This window comes from Trematomus bernacchii, unplaced genomic scaffold (assembly GCF_902827165.1).
Source record: "Trematomus bernacchii unplaced genomic scaffold, fTreBer1.1, whole genome shotgun sequence".
Lineage (NCBI taxonomy): Eukaryota > Metazoa > Chordata > Actinopteri > Perciformes > Nototheniidae > Trematomus > Trematomus bernacchii.
The window spans coordinates 1,458,535-1,482,255 of NW_022987801.1; the positions used below are offsets into that span (position 1 = coordinate 1,458,535).

At 36.5% G+C, this 23,721-nt stretch overlaps 3 protein-coding genes across 3 annotated transcripts; 2 read left to right on the forward strand and 1 right to left on the reverse strand.

Moving 5' to 3' along the window:
* Nucleotides 1-680: 680 nt before the first annotated feature.
* LOC117498036 (lithostathine-1-beta-like) lies at nucleotides 681-23,706 on the reverse strand. Its single transcript, XM_034150079.1, has 2 exons — nucleotides 23,338-23,706; nucleotides 681-1,177 (listed from the first exon to the last, which is right to left on the reverse strand). Exons 1-2 carry the CDS (start codon nucleotides 23,696-23,698, stop codon nucleotides 840-842), a joined length of 699 nt encoding a protein of 232 aa, XP_034005970.1. The 5' UTR covers nucleotides 23,699-23,706; the 3' UTR covers nucleotides 681-839.
* Nucleotides 8,881-12,293, forward strand: LOC117498035 (C-type mannose receptor 2-like). Its single transcript, XM_034150078.1, has 5 exons — nucleotides 8,881-8,964; nucleotides 9,697-9,737; nucleotides 9,952-10,320; nucleotides 10,723-11,082; nucleotides 11,459-12,293. The coding sequence occupies exons 2-5, from the start codon at nucleotides 9,704-9,706 to the stop codon at nucleotides 11,791-11,793; spliced, it is 1,098 nt and encodes a 365-aa protein (XP_034005969.1). The 5' UTR covers nucleotides 8,881-8,964; nucleotides 9,697-9,703; the 3' UTR covers nucleotides 11,794-12,293.
* On the forward strand, nucleotides 15,090-18,778 carry LOC117498034 (macrophage mannose receptor 1-like). Its single transcript, XM_034150077.1, has 5 exons — nucleotides 15,090-15,157; nucleotides 16,434-16,474; nucleotides 16,688-17,056; nucleotides 17,458-17,817; nucleotides 18,194-18,778. Exons 2-5 carry the CDS (start codon nucleotides 16,441-16,443, stop codon nucleotides 18,526-18,528), a joined length of 1,098 nt encoding a protein of 365 aa, XP_034005968.1. The 5' UTR covers nucleotides 15,090-15,157; nucleotides 16,434-16,440; the 3' UTR covers nucleotides 18,529-18,778.
* Nucleotides 23,707-23,721: the final 15 nt, after the last annotated feature.

Consider the following 23,721-nt stretch of genomic DNA (forward strand, 5'->3'; position numbering starts at 1 on the left):
TAAATGATGGAGTGGATGTAACCCCATTGGCATCAACAATTCAAATCTAGTTTTAGAAAAAAAATATTAGCAGACTGCACAAATTTACCAAAAATGTCTATTCCTAAAATAAAAGAAAGGGGGAAAAACACACCTTGTGTTTGGGTTTTCCATAAAAATAAAATAAATAAAAATAGGATGAGAACTGCTGTATTGTAAGAATTCATGGAATAGTATGAATTACTTTTTAAATCCTATCTTGAAATCTGAAGTGTGTGTGTATTGTGTGTGTGCCAGGGCATACATTGCAAGAACCACAAGCCCAATCCATGGTTAACAGTTTATTCAATGTCAGAAAAAAAATCTATTGTTTACATAATTAAAAAAAAATTATAATCATGATTATACATATTTCAACCATTATTACCCAATTTGAATTACATCTTGGAAATTAAAAACATGTGATAAAGTGAGTATATGAAATGTTTATTATAGCAAAGCAGAATAGGCTAATTGTTTCTTGAACTCTACCAATGGGATACAACAAATACCTTAAGAAATGCATACAAATCCCACACTTTAAAAGAAAAATAGTACAATATTCTATATTGAATAAACAATGAGCACCAAGGCTGTCTGTAGTTATCTCTCCCTGGCTATTATAAAGGACGGAACTGAAACTAAATGATGTCCCCGGAATTTCTCAATGACTAATCTGCATTAAGTGATACCTTCATAAATGATGTTCTACCATCTTCAGGTTGTGATTTATTGACATGTCATTGTGCCATTAAAAAACCCCAGAGAACAGTCAGTGTAGAGTAAGCTTATATAAATACACCGGTGGGTTTAAAAATGTACTATAAGGCGCAGATAAAATTAAGAAAGTTCCCTTCTTTCCTTTCATACCACTTTCCATCTCTCTTCATGGCTGTAGCCCTGTCACAACCCTCAATCTTGTCTTCTTGGGCCCAGTTGTGATAGCAGACCAGACGATTACTGACCCAGAACCACAGATCCAGAGTGCAGGTGTAGCGCATTCCCAGCCAGACGAACTCAGTGTCGGCCATCTTGGCTCCCTCTTGGACCCATCTCTGCTGGTGACTGTCAGTGATAGAGACCAGGTCACGGTGGTTCTCTCTGCAGTAATCCAAGGCGTCATCCCAAGTCTTATTCTCTTTGATCAGGATCACTTTGTCTGTCATTAATTGAAGAAATGCAAGTAAACATAGGGGGCTTTGTTGGTGTTTATTCAATTATTTAGATCCCTTTGCTCGATATCCCAATCATTGCTTGTACCTTTGGTGCTCATGTTAAATATCTTTAAGAATGTCTGAAGCAGATTAAGTGACATTTTATCTTAAAGCTAGCAATGTCATAACTCCAACATTAACATGATTAAAAAACCTAAATGAAGAATTAAATGAAACACTTAGCCTGCTATAACAACATTTAAATTGTGTGAACAGATATCTGTGACATGACGAATCGATATTTCAGTTCTCATAATATTTTGGTCAACCTTTTTTAAATGTATTCCTTAATGACAGAGCAGAGACAGTTTCCATAAGTGTAATGTTATGAAGAAATATCAATCAATCAATCAATCAAAGTCAATCACATTCAACACAGAATCAAATTCAACATGCATGCATAAACAAGTATTTACGGTAATATTGTGGGATAGACTTGTGCAAAACTCACCGTCATAGCAGTAGAAGGGTTTTTGATTTGTGCAGATGTCGGAGCTCCATTTTCCATTTGGCGTAGTCATAGCACATGTCTTTGAGGCTACATCATCCAATGAGTCCATGTTTCCTTCATCTTCAAATGTCTCCTCCCAGTGTCTGAAAGAGAAATTCTTCCCATCTGACCAACTCCAGACCTCTCTGAACAGGCCGATCCACAGATCTTGGTTGTTGAATTGTTTGGTAATGTTCTTGAATTCTGTTGAATTGATCTGTGTGATTCCACTGACCAGGTCAGTGTGATGTTCTCTGCAGTAACTCTGAGCCTGAAGCCAGTTCAGTTCAGGTTTATCAATTACAAAGTATTTCTGTTTCCCTGTTTCTGTGTGAATAAACAGACACAGTTAAGCGTTACACATTCTTAGGATCTCCTCGTCGTCATATTTTATTACTTAAAACAGGTGAAACTATTATCAGTAATATTTGCATAATTCCTCTGATGTTTTACAATGAAAGTTTGTGTTGAATTACAAAGGTACAAATCCCATGCTACCCTTCATCGTTTTGTTTTGTTTTTAAACATTAACATTTAAGTTGTCAATTACAAAAATGTATTATTTCCTTTTTTCTTCAATTGTATCTTACAATATAGGATTGCACAATGTAGCTGTACCACTCTCCAGGCTACCCATGCAGACATTTTTTTTTAAAGACTTCAATTACAATATAATTTGAACAATAAATAGGCAATAAAAAAGCAAACTAGCAATTAAGTAAGACTAAGAAAACAATAATACTTACCAGAAATATATACAGTTACTTACATGGGCAATGTGTACAATATATGCATATAAATAGTATATCATATACATGTTTTAAATTATAGAGCAAACGTTGTTTATAGTTGACTGTATAAAGAAGAGGTGTGTGTCCACTAGACAGCATGATTTGCTGTTTACACATACAGTAGCACCATTATTAGCCACATATTCTCACCATTGTAGCAGATGAATTTATTCTTATCAGTGCAAGATTCATCATCCCATTTGCGATAATCATTCTCATCATTCTCATCCATCTTAACACAGTTCTCAGGATCGTTTGGCTCTTCATTTTCCAATAGTGCCTCAGATTCTTTGTACTCCACCCCTGGCAGAGACCAGCGCCATGGTTTGTTGCCTTCTGTTTTTGTTTGCAGTCCAATCCAGGCGCCTGTAGTCTGTGAAGAGTTGCGCAGTCTCTCCACGTCTCTCATGTCAGACACTGTGGCCAGGTCAGTGTAATTCTTTCTGCAATAACTCTGGGCATCATCCCAGGACATTTCCTTTTGAATGAAGTGGTACTCATAGAGGTGACATGTGAAGATGAAAGACTGACCTAAAAACAGAGGGAAACAAATAAAAACATATATATATATATATATATATATATATATATTAGAAATCTTATTTCAAATGAGGGCTTTAAATGTAGATTGAAAGGTATTGATTTTAGAACGAAAAATGTAAGCAGATGATCCACTTACCCATCAGAATGAGCACAAAAAGACTCCACTGCATCTTTGCTCTGTTAGATGAAACTGATATGACACAATTCTTCCAGGTTATAAAAAACACTCCTTTGGAAAGTGTTGTCTAATAAGGAAGGGGATGATAAGAAATATGCAAACCACATGTAAGTTACTTGTAAAATACACATAAAGAAAAACTGTCGAATACGAAAATGTAGATAATCTATATAAAAGCAGATGTTCTGGTGTTTGCGGCTATGATTATAATCATGCACATGCGATATATGAAATGAGAGGAACCAGTTACAATACGCAAGTGTGAATCAGTCAATTCCTGCCACACAAGGGTATGGCAACCTAAACATTTATTATAAAGAGTTTCTGTAACTGTGTACACCCTTCATGAAAGTTGTAGAGAATTCAATAATAAGAAAGTATACTAGAAATTAGAAATACTGAAGGAAAAAAGATACATTCACAATATAATGTGTACTCCTTTTAAAATGTTAAACGCATGTAACGTACAATAAATATCTCTAATAAGAGAACCAATAAACTCTATCAAAATCAGAGACATAACAGAGGTTAAACTTACGCTGGTTTCTTCTCTCCTCGCTTCACTCTCTGCCTCGTACTGGTTTAGACTTCTCCCAATAGACGTTTAATATGTCGCTAATTTACTGCCAGCATTTGAATATTACAACAGAAAATATTAAGATCTCTGTTGCGAACATTGATCCAAAGCAGAAGTACATATCAGCAGTGGCGGCCGGTGGTCTTTTTTTTTGGTGGGGCTCTTGACGTACCGCAAGTGACCTACCCGGGGGGTTTCCCCCCGAATTTTTTTTTCGAGAAATGACCCCTTAAATGATGACTTCTGGTGATGTTAGAGGGGGGGGAAAGGAGAAATCGAGGCTTAAAAATATGAGAAGACTGATCAATACCTCCATAATCTTCAGTGTGGAAAATATTATTTATCAACCTGAACATCTACTACTTTACCAGGAATTTGTGTTCTCAGAACTGGTCTGTTTTTTTCTTTCTTAAAACTGTTCATGTTTTATGAACCAACACCTTCACCAAGTAGCTTTACAGTGAACTGCATGTGAGATATAAAATTAATAGCATCTTTTCAGTAGCATTAATTATAAATATTTAAGTGGTTCAATACAAGTCACTACAGCATTTCAAACTGAACTGTGAATAAATGCAATTTAAAAAAAATAACCACAGCACAAAATGTCATAAATTGTGTTTTTTCTTTGTTTCTCTGAGGATTATTTACAAACAGGCTTATTTACATATATCAATAACTCAGAAATGAAAAAGCTACATCGTCTAACACGAACAACCAGTTAGCATAATGATAATATATGTGTTATGTACAATGTATCTGGCAAGGCTAGAGCAAGAAAGAACATAAAGTTTGCAAAAGGTTTAAATAACTTCAAGTATCTGTCTTCAGATTACGTGGAGGTTTTAGTCCGATGGGAAGCAGATTTTAAGCGACACCGAAGATAAACCAAAAATGTGGTGGAGCTGCAAACCGTGTAGTGTTGCTGGGACAGAACAGGAGCTATAACCGTTGGAAAATACATCACAGACAATGCAACAAACGTGGAGACAGAACAATCACTTCTGTGATAAATGCCCACTTATTAATAAACTTCTAACAACCATGGGAAACCTCCTCTCTACATATAAAGTGATATCCAAGCATGGGAAACAAAAGACAGCATTTACCTGTTTGCATCCAGCTAGCCAAGCCTTTCTTGTGTACCAGCTACTTGTGAAGCCTCGTGTATAAATGTTGTCTTTTTCACGAGATTGCTGCGATATATTCAAATCGGGTTGGTCCGGTGCAAGGTCTTTAAGCAACAATTTATCTGCCAAACTTCTCCTTTCGAAAGGATTGGAGATTAGCTCTTGAACAGAATTAGGCGCGGACCGAGGTCCGGAGACTCCACCTGCACACGAAGCCATCCTCATCAACTACTGCGTCAACCGGATACGAGTCACTGTCCAAACTACTCACAGACTGCACTGGGCGCTGACATTGGCGCCCGGTGACCGTCATCTTTGACGACGCTAATTGGCTGAAATTATATTTTCGCGGCATAGTTTACACGTTACAGATAGCAACAGTCAGCTGCTGGTGGCTGCTGCTGCACTGGTTGAAGGCTCCTCTCTTAGCGCCCAGACGAGAGAAGGTGCATGGGCAAGGCCAGGCAGGAAACATGTGACTTATCAGTAACTTTAGACATCGTAACACAATTTTAAACGAGATTTTATTGTAGATTATACATTTTACTGATACCAATTATATAATATTTACCTTGTTCATTAAAAATAAAAATAAAAACATATATATTTTTTTAAACATATTTTTTTTTTTTTATTTTAATTTTAATTATTATTTATTTTTATCAATATGGGAAGAGGTGGGGCGGCGCCCCTAGCGCCCCTATGGACCGGCCGCCACTGCATATCAGTTATGACAGGACATTTACATACAGTAATGTAATGGAAAAAAAACAGAGATGGGACACGGAAAGCTGAATGTCCAACAAACATGGTTTAAAAAATGCCGAAAGCTACACTGATGAAAAGTTTGGAAATAACTACTGAAATACAATTCATATTAAGCTGATGTCCCGACGGTGTTTAACAACAGGGAGAATACATTTTGAACTAATTAAATATCCTATCTTTTTTTATTTGTTTTACAGTCCAGAGTGTGTTTGTTTCGACACATGGCGAAATATGAACCGAGTCATTGCTTTGTAATCAGCTTCATTTTACTCTTCTTTTTACATATTTATTTATGATTTATTCAGTTGTATTTTTTTTGTTTTGATTTTTTTACTTACCTATACTTTATGTAAAGATATGAGGTTTATATTCTGAGAAAAATGCCTCTGTTAATTAAATAAGAAAAATAAAAAAGAATAATGTAAGTGACCCTGGAGCAGCACGCCTGTTAAATAGACTGCATTTCATACAGTGTTTTTGCAGTGTTTTATGAGCCCTCAAAGCGTTTTACATAAACAAGTCAGCATTCACCCGTTGTCACCTATTCATACAGAGGCAGAAATTAATAATCACACACATTCAAACACCGTTTAGTCTTACGTCCCCGAGGTGTTACTTAGGGGACAACGGAGACAATAACATACAACAACCAATAAATGGAGGCAGTCGGAATAGAAGTGGTTGCAGTGGTGGTTCTAGACTAATTTTACTAGGAGGGGCCGTGATGGGGCCAATCATTCAATGAGAGGCATTTAATGCAGGAAGAAGGAGATTTGAAATGTTTTTGTTTAAAGTCATAGCGCATAATAAAGCATAAATACCATTATCAGTGTTTGAATAAGTAACAGAGTTTGTGTCAATGACTTTGTTATCATTTTTATTTTATTGTTTACATTTGGCCCAAGATACAGAAGAATAAAATAAGTTTGGGATAATAAATACATTATTTATGCAGCCACACTTAGTTTTTATTTCATTTCTTGATACTTGTTGGGATTTGTTTTAGTCACAACATTTGTTTCAGTAACTTACTTATTAAATTACATTACTGAAAAAAAGTACTTAGTATTTTACATTAATTTAATTATCATAGATTGTTATTTTTCACTCGACATTGACACAAGAATCTGTTCCTTTTCAAATCTGCACACATTTGAATTCCTAGCTTCCAGTTTCTTCGACCAAAGACTTCTGATTTTAAATACGTTATATAACTGTTGTACTTTCCCTCTTTACCAAGCCATTCTGATTGAATGATTGTACAGAGTTTTGTTCTCCGTGTTCAAAAAATAACCTTTTTTGCTAACCTCTCAACCTTCTACGACCTGAAAGCATAAAGGACCAATCAAACATATAGACATAATGGTCTAAGCAATGTATTACTGCCCAAATAAAGCTTTAGTGGCAGATGATTCCAAACTTTTGAATGTGATCAGAAATATGTGATTGGGATGTATTAGTGATTCAGATAAGTACAATGTTTATCCACCGGAGAGCAGCAAAACATTTTTCTAACAACCTAACTGTCCTTAGATTCATATGTTCAAATTGTAATAAAACAACAAGTGAACTCTTATTTTTGTATGTCCTGTGGGCAAAAGACAAACATTAAATAAAATATTTTTCTTGCTTTTTTAATCAATTGACAGCACTAACATCAACACATTCATTACCATCATGGTCATATCTCAATGAAACGGGATCATATTTTTCCAAACATGTCACAAAATGGCTCTTACACCGGCCCCTAATTGTTAGTGACAGGCTAACAATTTCCACAAAAAACACAATCATACAGAATGTAAGCCAAAATGACATACAACTGAGCCGAACAATGCAGGTGACGATCCTGAGAACTGTGTGGTAATTGCAGACTAAAAAAATATGTAGCGATTACCATTGTTCTGGTAGACTTAAATGTATCTGCTACAATGGTGAGTATATGTCACTATTAACGCTATATTGATGATATCATACTGTGTAACAATAGTTGACAGATAACTAATGTGTCTCCATTGCTTCAGAAGTTTCCATCACACCAAGCTCCGTGTCACAGGGGCACTGGCCCCTGTTGGCCCCCCTAAAACCGCCTATGCCTAATGTCATGGCCCATGAAAAAACTTAAAATACCATTATTGGTGTTTGATATACAGTAGTAACAGAGTTTGTGTCAATTAATTTGTTACTATTTTATTTTATATTGTTAGTTACTTTGGCCCAAGATACAGAAGAATAAAATAAGTACATCATTTATGAAAAACTTAGTTTTTATTGTATTTCTTAATATTTGTTGGGATTTGTTACAACATTTGTTCCAGTAACTTACTTATTAAATTATATTACTGAAAAAAAGCACAGTAACTTAGTATTTTACATTAATTGCATTATCATATGTATTCTTTTGGAGTCGGGCCACAGGGGTCCAAGCTCCGCGTCACAGGACCCTGTTTGCCCCCCCTAGAAGTGCCTATGCCTACACACAAGACATGTTTAAAACCAAACACTCCTGCACGTACGCTTCACTTTGCATCGACCAATCCGCTCGCTCCTTCCCCAGTGTGAGTGGGACCTAGGTACCCGTCTACAGAAACACGCCTGTTTGCTATCCTCACTCCAAAATTGGTGCAACGAGCTCCCTGCTGACATCAGGACAAGGGTTTTCAGCACTTACAGTACTATAATACTTATCGGCCTTTTGTTTATGTATAGATACAAAAATTGAAACTGACCATGTGAAGGTTTCAGAAAATTCAGTAAAACGTGTGCACAGAGAATGTGTCCAAAATCCCTCCCATGTTATGTGTATATTTTTAACATTTTACTAGAAACCCTTTCTCTTGTTGCTATATAAACTGTTAATTCAATGTTTGTTATCACTATCTATCTTGTAGAACTTGGCAGTATTAACTAATCGTTTCAGATAAAGTCCTCTGAAACAATTCGAAATCTAGACTTTATAATTAATATATAGATATAATTAATATTATTAGTAGATATTTTGGCCGGACAACTTTCTCTCATTTGTTAGAAAGTCAGCAGGGAAGTGTGTGTTTTCTGTTACATCATGTAAAGGATATTCTTAGCAACAATGGATCCTGTCTCAACCATGATAGAAATCTTGGCGTTGGATTTGAATATTCAAATGTTTGCCCAAAGGTGGCTCAAAGAGAGCAGCGACCTCATCGATATCTGAGTCTTCACCAGCACATCGAGAGAGACGGAGAGAGAAGCAGCTGACAGGACGACTCAGGAGAAGTAAGTGTGATTCTGTTCAGTCATTTTCATGTTTATTGTGTGTGCAGAGTGCAATATTTTCCTCAACATATATTTCACATATTTTAGTTATCAGATGGGAATTAGTCTTATTTATTTGTCAGACTAACCATGATATCAGGTACTTTGTAAAAAGTGATGTTCTGCAGACAAAATCCCACTATTTTCATGTTTAATAAAATAACCTGAATGGTTAATCTTACATTTGTATTGCTATGTTTGAACACAGCCATCTGATTCTCAGTGAAATGACAACAACATATATTTTTTAATAGGGATAGTTCACCCGTTAGACAAAGAAAATAATGCAAACTCTAAAGTTGTGCTTATAAAAGAAACAATGGGAAATGCAATTATCCATTATTCTTAATGTTTTATTTTGCATTCTGGTTAAATAGCCCATACAGTCTAACCCACTCCTGAAACATAGGTCTTTAAAAGTAGCAGAATATTGAAAGGTGAATAAACAAAATAATAAAAGATTATTATCAAACCAGCAAAATATAAATATTATAAACTCCACACAAAGACAAAATGTCATCATTGTATTGCACTCTATTGTTGAGGTGTTATTGTTACTGTTGAAGTTTGATGCATCACATTATTTGTGTTTTATTCAAATGAGATATTTTCATGTGCTAAAAAAAAGACATTTCACAATGTGAGCCTGTTCGTGCTGTTGATGCTCAACATTTGCATTTTTTCATATAACAGAGCAAAGATGCAGTGGAGTCTGTTTGTGTTCATTCTGATGGGTAAGTGGATTTTAAATTAAAATCACATCTGGAGTCATGAAACTGCTCACTCTTCCTAACATTAAAAAGTTAAATAAATCAACTCAGAGCTCCATTAAGATGAAGGGGATGATGTAAGAGGTGGGGGTGATTTTAGTACTGATGAGTTTGATTTAATGATCAGGTGCTTGTCATACTGGCAACTCCATCACTGCAGAATTGTCTCTGTTTTTAGGTCAGTGTTCCTTCTTCACATGTCACCTCTATGAGTACCACTTCATTCAAGACGAAAAGTCCTGGGATGAAGCCAAGAAGTATTGCAGAGAGAAATACACTGACCTGGCCACAGTGTCTGACATGAGAGACATGAAGAGACTGACTAAACCTTCAAAGACTACAGAAGCCTGGATTGGACTGCACAGCATACCAAGAACCGAGAGGTCGTGGCACTGGTCTCTGCCGGGGCTGGAGTTCAAAGAATCTGAGACAGAATGGATGGACGGTCAGCCGAATATCAACGCTGAGGAGAACTGTGTGGTGATAAGAGATCAAAAATGGCAGGATTACACTTGTAATGTTAAATTTGAGTTCATCTGCTACAATGGTGAGAATACATATCTAATTTTGATATTATGTGTTAACCTCATGTCATACTGTGTAACAATATTGAAAATATAATCACATGTATTTTTCTGAATAAGGTAGAAACATGGTTAAGACAACAATATATTTAAAATAAATGTTTGCTTTTCAGTTTTATATAACATTAATGGTAAATGTCATGATACAATTCTACTAGTTATAAATACATTGAAGTGGTCAGGTACAGGCCTACTTTTCATTATGCAATGTAACATTATTAAACGTAACACTTTAATAGACTTTAACCTCAAATTGTGTTAATCTTTTCACATCTGTCCACCAATCTTTCTGTAGGAGAACACACTTATTGAGACTAATTAACTTGTGAAAATGTGTAATTAATTGTGTCTCTTTTTTCACACAGAACCAAAGAAAACATACCACTGTAAAAATGCGGCCAAGAACTGGCTTCAGGCTCAGAGCTACTGCAGAAAACATCACACTGACCTGGTCAGTGGAATCACACAGATCAATTCAACAGAATTCAAGGATCAGGTTGACGAATGCAAGGGAAAAATCAAAGGACCGTCAAATCCAAATAAGAACTTGTGGATCGGCCTGTTCAGAGAGATCTGGGGTTGGTCAGATGGGAAGAATTTCTCTTTCAGACACTGGGAGGACTCATTTGAAGATGTAGCCTCAAAAAAATGTGCTATGACTAAGCCAAATGGAAAATGGAGCTCCGACACCTGCACAGTTAAAAAACCCTTCTACTGCTATGAGGGTGAGTTTTGAAAAAATCTTTTAAAGTATTTTAGTTTTTAGTTATATATTTGTACACACATGTTAAATATCCTTTAGTGGAGAATGACAATTATAAAACCATGAAAGAGCAGAAAGTAATGAATATCATTTAGTCGTGTTTTTGTCCTCAAATCTTTTTATCCTGGCTTTTACAAAAGGTGCCACGTCATTTGTTACCTTCGTTTTCTTTATCAATTGTTTTCATACTATTTCTATATATTGCACTTGTGTTTTTAGAGATTTCTATTTGCTATAACAACAAATGATGATTGCATGGTGCTATGTTATTGAAATTCAGAGTTGTTTTTCAATAAAGGATTAATCTAAGTTTAAAAAAACATCCATTTCAATTACAGACAAAGTGATCCTGATCAAAGAGAATAAGACTTGGGATGAGGCCTTGGATCACTGCAGAGAGAACCACGATGACCTGGTCTCCATCACTGACAGTCACCAGCAGAGATGGGTCCAAGAGACAGCCAAGATGGCCGACACTGAGTTCGTCTGGCTGGGAATGCGCTTCACCTGCACTCTGGATCTGTGGTTCTGGGTCAGTGATCGTCTGGTCTGCTATCACAACTGGGCCCCAGACGAAATGGCTGAGTGTGGCATGGCTGGAGTCATGAAGAGAGATGGAGAGTGGTACAAAAAGGCTGACAGTGAAACGTTTAATTTCATCTGCGTTAAGTAAACCCATTGGTATATTTACTGCAACAAGCTCACTCTTCTCTAATATGTGTCTGCTCTCTGGGTTTATTGAATGGCTCTAGTTCAAATATTGAAATCACAACCTGAAGAGGGGAGAAACTAAATTACTAACAGATTACTAACTGAGGATTAGAAATTGAGAAAAAGGGGCGACACTAAATTTAACATGTTTTTGTCTCTGTGAACATCTGAATTACTTGATATGTTTTTGTTGTAGTAGTTATTGATATAATGCATGTATATTTATCCTCTTAAAGTGTGGAACCTATAATCTTCATTTGAATTGTTGTTGTGTCCTATTATATGTTTATGAGAAAAAATATATAAAAAGACAAATCTATAATGTTTTGCTTTTCATAAAATATTTTACGTTTTGGTTGAAATGTGGTGATAGTTATAATATGTGTATCACTATTTTTGTCATATTTACCTTAATGGAGTTTTAACTGGATGTTTAACTGTCTAAAGCTGAATAAACGATCTGACCCAAAAACAAGGTGTGGTTCTTTCGTCCACTGGCTTTAAATAGTCATGTTTTACATTTACCTAAGAGGTGCTTATTTGACTGTAAATACATATATAATGTATGGGTATGTAATTGAAAATAATTTCTCCTTAGCTGTCATCCTTACAAATCGAACTACATAATGAGGACTGATTTTGAGTTCACTGACAGACTTAAAGGTAGGTTAGGTAAGTTTGAGAAACCGGCTCGAGATCGCTAGAATTTGAAAATACACAACCGGAGAAAATCTGCCACTTCCTTAAAGAGCCCCTCCTCCAACACACACGTACGCGCACATGACCAATGAGGGCACGAGATAAGTTTGTGCACAGATGGAAGGCTGACAGGCAGGTAGGCCATCCAGTTATTTTAGCCGGGCCGGCTAAAATGATTGGTCGTGCTTTTTACAGTACTACGGCTTCCACAGATGACATTTTTTTATGGATTTTTTGTCAAAGCACTTAAGATATTCATTGCTATCGGGATGTTAAGAGCATTCCATGGAATATAACAAAAAGTGTATCTCGAGCCGGTTTCTCAAACTTACCTACCCCACCTTTAATTCTTGATTTTTTAGAGTGAATATGCAGCTTGTCAAAATGCACCCTAAGTAAACAGGAATGAGTCATAGAAGTGGAAGATGTTTTTGTTGAGGCGGTTATCTTTCAACACTAGAGGACGCACTTGAACCAGCTCTTCTGTTGGTGCCTGCTGTCGTTGGGATTTGCCCATGATGAGAACACATGTATTTATATCTTCCAACATCTGTGCAAGTGTGTGTGGTAATTCTAATTCAAGTGTTATCGTGTGCTGAAGCATTTGGATTTCCTTTTATTTGAACTAGTGGACCAAACCTGGCATTAGCCCATTCTCAAAGTTCAACTTTTCATGAATATCAATTTAACAGTTGGGCTGCTTTTAAGTGTTAGGAGAACACAGGACTGAGATATTTTGATCTTGTTCTCTTTAATTTAACTCAAAGGCTTTGTATTATACATGAAATATACAGCAGGTAAAACATGTATTCAGGCCTCTTTATCAGAATAAGGACATGAAAACAGTGATGCCAAATTGTATTAAAAAGGTGGACACTGTGACTGTTAACATGGCAGAGTTATTCAGATAGGAGAGAAATATGGGATAGGTCTGTTCAGGTGTGCTGCAAACCATAGCGTGCACTCATTTGACTTGTAAAGTCAAGTCTAGTAAGAGCAGTCTTTGTTCTTGTTGTGCTGTTTTGATATGTTCATGTAAATGTGATGTTATTTTTTCGGGGGCCTTCCTGTGCCACACAGCGACTGCCCCAGTATTCTGTACATGGCCTAGCTGGATCAGTCTGTAATCCCTACTGTATTATGTATATTTATATTTCATATTTTACTTGAAACGTGATCTGTGTAGCTAGATAAATACCAGTTAAATATGTAAGGGATAATGTGCAGCGTGCCGGTCATTATGGGTATAAGAACACCCGACAGGCAGATCAGGAGCCCGACGCGAAGCGGAGGGATCTTGATCAGCATGAAGGAACTGCATGCAGTTTGCTTTTCGGCCAAACTGTATACAGTTAAATCGACCGGACTTCTTTCTGCAGATGTGAACAACGGTCAATAAATCCTTGACAGCGATCTGTCTGTACTGGATTAACAACATGTCACGTGTTCTGAATTGATCAATCAGAATCGAGTATTCAACTAAACCACGTAATAAGTGGTTTTTATCACTATCTTTCTTTTAGAATTCAGGCAATAGTTTCCAATCGTTCCATATCAAGTCTTAAGGTTTTTTTTAAGGTATCCCACAGTGGCTTACACTTGGTCCTCTTTGTTTTGAGAAATTGTTTTCTCAAAAGTGTCGTGTATATGAATGAATATTGCTTTTTACTGATCTTGATATACTTTAGGATAATACTATTGAATAGTTATTGGTGTATAAAATGCCTGCACATTTATTTGAATATCGTAGTTCAATAAAATGTATGCTATTAAGAGCTCTAAAAAGTTCTCCCGTTGAAATGGAAACTGGAGTTACCGCCTGGCACTTGCATGCTTCTGCCAACCAGTCATGTAGCAGTTTACATCCATGTCTGTACAAAATGTCATCGATTCATAATTTTATCCCATCAGAAAGTTGAGTGACACTGTTATAGTTAACAAATTAATTATTGTTACGGCCACAACATCGGGTTTTGTGAGGTCACAGAGACTTTTGTTCTTCTGACCACAATCAAAGGTCAAAAATATGACAGAAAGTGGTTCATCCTTGAGTCCAAGTGAAAGATTGTGCAAGACTTGAATGAATTCCTCACGTTCTCCTGAGATATAGCATTCACAGGAATGAAATAGCTGGATGGACAGACTCATTAGAATAGAGACAACAAAGAGATAATGTTTTTGACTTGTGTTTCAGAATAAAGAAACTATGTGACTGAAATTAAAATAATATTGACAAACTTGTAATATGAGGGGCTTGAATACAGCCAGACAGTTATATTAAAGTTGTTTGACATACGGTAACAAGCAATATCTGAAAACATATATAAAAAATATAAACATTCAATAGTTATCATTAGTGCATATTTTGGAATGGTACCTTTCTTTCCGTGTGTCAGACAGTCAACAAGGAAGTGTGTTCAACTTTTTTTCCGTTTTTGAATTTAAATTCTTTCCAACAATGGATCCTATATCCACCATGATAGACATCTTTGACATCTGAATTTGAATATTCAAATGTTTGCCCAAAGGTGGCTCAAAGAGAGCAGTGACCTCCTGGATATCTGAGTCTTCACCAGCACATCGAGAGAGACAGAGAGAGAAGCAGCTGACAGGACGACTCAGGAGAAGTAAGTGTGATTCTGTTCAGTCACTTTCATATTTTGTTTATTTTTTAGAAAGATATTCTCTTTCAGAATATTTTCCAAAGGGGAGGAACATTTAATGAATCACATCTCAATCAGAAGTAATGAAATCTAAAACCCTTGTATGCTCATTTATTCCCTTAAATCATGTGTTTCTCTTGAAATCACTTGGAATGTTTATTTATTTGTATTAAAAACTCAATGTTTCATTTTGAATAATAATCTTTATCTAATGTTCAATTTAAAACTTTTTTTTTTTTTTACAAAAGTTGGCACTTTACCAAGAACGCTGGACCTTTATAATGAGTTTTATCTTTCAGGTTCATGTTAGGTTTTTAGAGCTTTTTGGGCGATGTATGCAGCCTGTTCCGTAGACATTACTCAGGGCTGAAAAAAACACAATTTTCCTGCTTTAAAAAACAGTGGTAAATCTTAAATGTTTTATTGGAGACGATGTGTATACACAGCAATCTAACTCTCAGTTCAAATAAACACAATGTAATTTTCATTCGGGTAAGTTCACCACTAAGAAAATAATTAAGACACATCTTTTAATCGGGCTTATAAAAGCAACAATACACAATTTAATTAAGCTAATTTCAATTTATGTCTCTGATAGTAGGAGTACATTGTAATGTGAATAAATAATCTACAAAATATATCACCAGCAACATATTAATACGTATAGCCTCGACAAAAAAAACAACATAAAAGGTCAGTGTTGTTGTGTGGCACTATACAGTTATTGTTTAGTTTGTAACTGTTTCATTGAAATTAGACATTTTCATGTGCTAAAAATAAATGTTATGGTCAAGTCAAGTCAAAGTCAACTTTATTGTCAAATTCAAAATATGTGTGAGTGCAAATGAGAGTGCAAAATATTTCCATAGCAGCGTCAAAGTGACTGGTGCTGGATTTGTTGTGTCTGTGTGTGCGGGGGGGGGGGGGTGTTAAAGTCCCGGTCCAGTGGGGGCAGGGTGGAGAGGTGAGATAGAGGGGAGAGAGGGGAGAGGTGGGAGAGAGTTCAGCCTCCTGACAGCCTGGTGGTGTGTGCCTGTTACTGCTGGTGCTGCTCAGAATTTGCATTTTCTTAACATTAACTTCCTCATTAAACTGCTGCACTGAAGGGAGTGGTGCAGTCTGTGTTTCTGGTCATTTGACTGACCCATTAGGTTTTTTAAATAATTTAAATTGAACTGACATAATTTATAATATTTGTAAATGATCACTGTACACTAACAATGTTGGTTTCATCTAACAGAGCAAAGATGCAGTGGAGATTGTTTGTGCTCATTCTGATGGGTAAGTGGATTTTTTATTAAATCACATCTGGAGTCATGAAACTGCTCACTCTTCCTAACATTAAAAAGTGGAATATGTGAACTCAGAGCTCCATTAAGATGAAGGGGATGATGTAAGAGGTGGGAGTGATTTTAGTGCTCATGAGTTTGATTTAATGATCAGGTGCTTGTCATACTGTCAGCTCCATCACTGAAGAATTGTCTCTGTTTTTAGGTCAATGTTCCTTCTTCACATGTCACATCTATGAGTACCACTTCATTCGAGAGGAAAAGTCCTGGGATGAAGCCAAGAAGTATTGCAGAGAGAAATACACTGACCTGGCCACAGTGTCTAACATGAGAGACATGAAGAGACTGACTAAACATTCAAAGAATAAAGAAGCCTGGATTGGACTGCACAGCATACCAAGAACCGAGAGGTCATGGCACTGGTCTCTGCCGGGGCTGGAGTTCAAAGAATCTGAGACAAAATGGATGGACGGTCAGCCGAATATCAACGCTGAGGAGAACTGTGTGGTGATAAGAGATCAAAAATGGCAGGATTTCCCTTGTAATAAGAAATTTGACTTCATCTGCTACAATGGTGAGAATACATATCTAATTTTGATATTATGTGTTAACCTCATGTCATACTGTGTAACAATATTGAAAATATAATCACATGTATTTTTCTGAATAAGGTAGAAACATGGTTTAGACAACAATATATTTAAAATAAATGTTTGGTTTTCAGTTTTATATAACATTAATGGTAAATGTCATGTTACAATTCTACTAGTTATAAATACATTGAAGTGGTCAGGTACAGGCCTACTTTTCATTATGCAATGTAACATTATTAAACGTAACACTTTAATAGACTTTAAACTCAAATTGTGTTAATTTTTTCACATTTTTCCACCAGTTTTTTGCAGCAAAACACATTTATTGAGACTAATTAACTTGTGAAAATGTGTAATTAATTGTGTCTCTTTTTTCACACAGAACCAAAGAAAACATACCACTGTAAAAATGCGGCCAAGAACTGGCTTCAGGCTCAGAGCTACTGCAGAGAACATCACACTGACCTGGTCAGTGGAATCACACAGATGACTTCAACAGATTTCAAGGTTCAGGTTGGCGAATGCGAGCTGAACATTGAAAGACCGCCAAATCCAGATAAGAACTTGTGGATCGGCCTGTTCAGAGACACCTGGAGCTGGTCAGATGGGAAGAAGTTCTCTTTCAGACACTGGGAGGACTCATTTGAAGATGTAGCCTCAAAGACATGTGCTATCACTACGTCCAATGGAAAATGGAGCTCCGACACCTGCACAGTTAAAAAACCCTTCTACTGCTATGAAGGTGAGTTTTGAAAAAATCTTTAAAAGTATTTTAGTTTTTAGTTATATATTTATACACACATGTTAAATATCCTTTAGTGGAGAATGACAATTATAAAACCATGAAAGAGCAGAAAGTAATGAATATAATTTAGTCGTGTTTTTGTCCTCAAATCTTTTTATCCTGGCTTTTACAAAAGGTGCCACGTCATTTGTTACCTTAGTTTTCTTTATCAACTGTTTTCATACTATTTCTATATTTTGTACTTGTGTTTTTAGAGTTTTCTATTTACTATAACAACAAATGATGATTGCATGGTGCTGTGTTATTGAAATTCAGAGTTGTTTTTCAATAAAAGATGAATCTAAGTTTAAAAAAACATCCATTTCAATGCCAGACAAAGTGATCCTGATCAAAGAGAATAAGACTTGGGATGAGGCCTTGGATCACTGCAGAGAGAACCACCGTGACCTGGTCTCCATCACTGACAGTCACCAGCAGAGATGGGTCCAAGAGAAAGCAGAGATGGCCGACACTGAGTTCGTCTGGCTGGGAATGCGCTACACCTGCACTCTGGATCTGTGGTTCTGGGTCAGTGATCGTCTGGTCTGCTATCACAACTGGGCCCCAGACGAAATGGCTGAGTGTGGCATGGCTGGAGTCATGAAGAGAGATGGAAAGTGGTACAAAAAGGCTGACAGTGAAACATTTAATTTCATCTGCGTTAAGTAAACCCATTGGTATATTTACTGCAACAAGCTCACTCTTCTCTAATATGTGTCTGCTCTCTGGGTTTATTGAATGGCTCTAGTTCAAATATAGGAATCACAGCCTGAAGAGGGGAGAAACTAAATTACTAAAAGATTACTAATTGAGGATTAGAAATAGAGAAAAAGGGGCGACACTAAATTTAACATGTTTTTGTCTCTGTGAACATCTGAATTACTTACTCTAAAACTGAATAAACGATCTGACCCAAAAACATGGTGTGATTCTTTCATCCACTGGCTTTAAATAGTCATATTTACATTTACTTAAAAGGTGCCTTTTTGACAGTAAAACACATATATAATCTATGGGTTTATAATTGTATAAACTTGGAAGTTGATGGAGATGTTTTTGTTCGTCTACTTATCTTTTAACACTAGAGGGTGCTCTTTAACCAGATATTCTGTTGAAAATATGTGCCTGCTGTCAGTGAGATATGCCTATGAAAGTCACAGCAATGCATGAATAAACATCTTACAAACAATTTCATTATGACTTTCAAAACTGACATTTTAGAAAAGAAATGTCACGAGATATTAAAACATGAGTCTCAATTTAACCCCATTAAATATTTTGGAAACTTTACTGCACATGGTTTCAGTTTTACACTATATTGAAATGTAAAAGTGTAATTAATAGCTATATAACACGTGGCAGAAACATACATAATCGTCTGCTTTTTTCAAACAGTTTATGAGAATATAATTGTTTCTAGTTACAAATATATTCTTTGCTGCTCTCTGGTGGACAAACCGTGTTCTGCTAGAGCAGCCTCCCTCTCCTCCATCCTCATCCTTCAGAACCTTTTTCAGCGTTGACATTAAACCACCAGTTCTCCTTCACACCCTCCAAGAACTGTGAGTTTCCGGCTCTGCACCCTCGCTGCATACCTCCTGCCTCAAAGACCTACAGGGTAACTTGGAGAGGATCTGTACTTCAATTCACTCGGCTCCAAGATTTGCTCTCATGGCTTCTCCTGCTAAAACTTTACAGATGACACTAAACTGCTTCCCTTTTTTCCACAGGTGGTCTTACGCATCTCTGCTTGTCAGGCTAACATCTCTCAGTGGATGCCTGCACACCTGAAGCTCAACCAGACAGAACTGCTCTTCCTTCCAGGTAAAGACTCTCCCATCCATTATCTCTCCATCAACACCAGCACCTCTGTTGTTTCCCAAACTCACACTGCCAGGAATCTGGCTGTGACATTCAATGACCAACTTTCCTTCACTGCTAACATGGCTGCTACTCCGCTCCTACTCAACATAAGGATACGTCTCCTACTGACCCAGAATGCAACACAGGTTCTGGTCCAGGCCCTTGTCCTCTCACATCTTGACTACTAAAACTCTGGAACTTCCTCCTGGCTGGTCTACCTGCAAGCACCATCCAACCTCTACAACTCACTCAAACTGCTGCAGCTTGATTGGTTTTCAACCTCCCTAAGTTCTTCCCATAGACACACCACTCCTACGCCTTCATTGGCTGTAACACTCACTTCAATAACAGATATTGAAGTGACTGTTATTTTTGTATATTGATTGTTGTGCTTTTATTTAGGTAGTAATGTGTGCATATGTATAAATATGTCTTTGATCATGTATATAGGTATATACATATTTGCAAACATATTTTTATATATATTTGTTTCTGTATTCAGGATTGTGGGAAGCGGTATTTCTATCTCTCTGTCTGTACACACAAACTGGAAGATTGACAATAAAGTTGACTTTGACCTTTTGACTTTGAAGGAGATCTGGTGGTTTAAGGTCCCATGTCATGGCCATTTCTACTGATCATAATTCCATTGTTGAGGTCTACTAGAATAGATTTACATTGTGCAATTTTCCAAACTCACATTGGTTTCTCATACAGCGTCTCTCTGTAGTATGTGTATTCACTCTCTGTCCTAAACGGCTTGTTGGAGCTCCAAAACACGGTTTTGTGGCAGTAACAATAATTATTATGTTAGCTATGACAATGTCACTCAACTATACGATCAGTAAATGGCAATAATCGTGCATAAACAAGAACGTTTAGGGATTAGAATTTCTCAAAACAAAGAAAACCAACTGTAAGCCACTGTGGGACACCAAAAACATTTACGACTTGATATGGAACGATTTGAAACTACTGCCTGATTTCTACAAGAAAGATAGTGAAAACAACCACTTATTTAACTGGTAATTATCTAGCTTCACAGATCATGTTTAAAGTAAAATATGAAATATAAATATACATAATACAGTAGGATTACGGACTGATCCAGCCAGCCCATGTACAGGGCACTGGGGCAGTCGCTGTGTGGCACAGGAAGGCTCCCGGAAAAATAACATCATATTTACATGAACATATCAAAACAGCACAACAAGAACAAAGACTGCTCTTACTTGACTTGACTTTACAAGTCAAATGAGTGTATGGTTTGCAGCACACCTAAACAGACCTATCCCATATTTCTCTCCTATCTGATCAACTCTGCCATGTCAACAGTCACAGTGTCCACCTTTTTAATACAATTTGGCAAATTTCATATCCTTATTCTGATAAAGAGGCCTGAATACATGTTTCACCTGCTCTATATTTCATGTATAATACAAAGCCTTGGACTTAACTTAAAGAGAACAAGATCAAAATAACTCACAACTTCATTCCTGTGTTCTCTTGGCACTTAAAAGCAGCCTAACTGTCTGAATTCTCCCAAGAAAGTTTAAAATTATGAGCAAATGCTAATGCAAGGTTTGGTCTATTAGTTCACAGGAAGAGAAATTCTAACACATACGATAACACTTGAATTAGAATTACTGCACACACAGGTACACAAACTCACACCAGGAGTAAACAGTGCTTTGTTTATGGATATCTTGCTTGTTTTTCTTATTCCACTTATATGTACTGTACCTTTGTGTTTCAGAATACTCGTTGATCACTGAGACAACAAACCAAGAACTGGATGACACACACACACACACACACACACACACACACACACACACACACACACACACACACACACACACACACACACACACACACACACACACACACACACACACACACACACACACACACACACACACACACACACACACATTATATGATGGATACCCGAACAAATGTAAAATGTCATGCCATAGTTGGTTATTAATATATTGTTATTGTCCAATGAATCATTTATTTCTTGAATCACTGTTATTATAGTGGGCAAATCCCAACGACAGCAGGCACCAACAGAAGAGCTGGTTCAACTGCGTCCTCTAGTGTTGAAAGATAACCACAACAACAAAAACATCTTCCACTTTTATGACTCATTCCTGTTTACTTTGGGTGCATGCATTTTGACAAGCTGCATATTCACTCTAAAAAATCACGAACTGAATCTGTCAGTGAACTCAAACACAGTCCTTATTATGTAGTTTGATTTGTAAGAATGACAGCTACATGTATGGAGAAATCCTTTTCAATTATATACCCATACATTATGTGTTTACTGTCAAATAATCACCTCTTAGGTAAATGTAAAACATGACTATTTAAAGCGAGTGGACGAAAGAACCACACCTTGTTTTTGGGTCAGATCGTTTATTCAGTTTTACACAGTTAAACATCCAGTTAAAACTTGAGTAAATACTCAGTAAATATGACAAAAATAGTGATATACATATTATAACCATAACCAAATTTCAACCATAACGTAAAATATTTATGAAAAGCAAAACATAATAGATTTGTTTTTTGATATTCTTTTCCTCATAAACATATAATAGGACACAACAACAATTCAAATGAAGATTACAGGTTCCACACTTTAAGAGGATAAATATACATGTACTCTATGAATAACTACTACAACAAAAACATATCATAAAGTAATTCAGATGTTCACAAAGACAAAAACATGTTACTGTTAGTAATTTAGTTTCTCCCCTCTTCAGGTTGTGATTTCTATATTTGAACTAGAGCCATTCAATAAACCCAGAGAGCAGATACAGATTAGAGAAGAGTGAGCTTGTTGCAGTAAATATACCAATGGGTTTACTTAGCGCAGATGAAATGAAACTTTTCACTGTCAGCCTTTTTGTACCACTTTCCATCTCTCTTCATCGCTACAGCCAAGTCACTGTCACAACGAACATTCTTTTTTTGGGGGGCCCAGTTGGGATTGCAAAAAAAAAAAAAAAAAAGACAGATCCAGAGTGCAGGTGTAGCGCATTCCCAGCCAGACGAACTCAGTGTCGGCCATCTTGGCTCTCTCTTGGACCCAGCTCTGCTGGTGACTGTCAGTGATGGAGACCAGGACACGGTGGTTCTCTCTGCAGTAAGTCAGGGCCTCATCCCAAGTCTTCTTCTCTTTGATCAGGATCACTTTGTCTGTCATTGAAATGGATATTTTGTTTGAGTCAAAGTAACCACTTATTGCAAGCTATCATAATAAAATAACTCTCAACTATATAAACATAGCACCTTTCATTCAATCATAATTTTGATCAGAAATAAATAGTAAAGGATATGGTACCTGATGTAAAAGCCAGATGAAAAAGATGTTATGAGAAAGATTACTAAATGATAATCAAACTTTCAGGTCTTTCCTGGTTTTATAATTTGAAGTTAAATCATCTTTTATACATTGTAGGAATGAACACATAATCCAAATCTGCAATTCTTTGTATATAATAAATATTTTCACCACTGAGGTAAATTCAACATACCTTTATGAATATATAACTAAACACAAAATATTAATATACTTTCAAAGACTTTTGCAAAACTCACCCTCATAGCAGTAGAAGGGTTTTTGATCTGTGCAATTGTCGCAGCTCCATTTTCCATTTGGCTTAGTCATAGCACATGTCTTTGAGGCTACTTCTAGAAATGAGTCCGGATCCCAGTGTCTGAAAGAGAAATTCTTCCCATCTGACCAACTCCAGATCTCTCTGAACAGGCCGATCCACAATGTAGAATCATTGAATTCATCAACCCGTTTGTTGAATTCTTCTGATCTGATCTGTGGGATTCCACTGACCAGGTCAGTGTGATGTTCTCTGCAGTAGCTCTGAGCCTGAAGCCAGTTCTTTGATTCATGAATTACAAAGTATTTCTGTTGCCCTGTTTCTGTGAGAATGAAAAGACACATTTTACAAGTTTTGATGAACACTA

Excerpts from the sequence above, each read along its gene's own strand:
- LOC117498035 (XM_034150078.1), top strand. The coding sequence starts at position 9,704 with ATGCAGTGGAGTCTGTTTGTGTTCATTCTGATGG. Across the intron at positions 9,738-9,951 it reads GTTTGTGTTCATTCTGATGG|GTCAGTGTTCCTTCTTCACA; the intron begins GTAAGTGGATTT and ends CTCTGTTTTTAG. Across the intron at positions 10,321-10,722 it reads TGAGTTCATCTGCTACAATG|AACCAAAGAAAACATACCAC; the intron begins GTGAGAATACAT and ends TTTTTCACACAG.
- LOC117498034 (XM_034150077.1), top strand. The coding sequence starts at position 16,441 with ATGCAGTGGAGATTGTTTGTGCTCATTCTGATGG. Across the intron at positions 16,475-16,687 it reads GTTTGTGCTCATTCTGATGG|GTCAATGTTCCTTCTTCACA; the intron begins GTAAGTGGATTT and ends CTCTGTTTTTAG. Across the intron at positions 17,818-18,193 it reads ACCCTTCTACTGCTATGAAG|ACAAAGTGATCCTGATCAAA; the intron begins GTGAGTTTTGAA and ends TTTCAATGCCAG.
- LOC117498036 (XM_034150079.1), bottom strand. The coding sequence starts at position 23,698 with ATGTGTCTTTTCATTCTCACAGAAACAGGGCAACAGAAATACTTTGTA. Across the intron at positions 1,178-23,337 it reads ACCCTTCTACTGCTATGAGG|ACAAAGTGATCCTGATCAAA; the intron begins GTGAGTTTTGCA and ends AATTAATGACAG.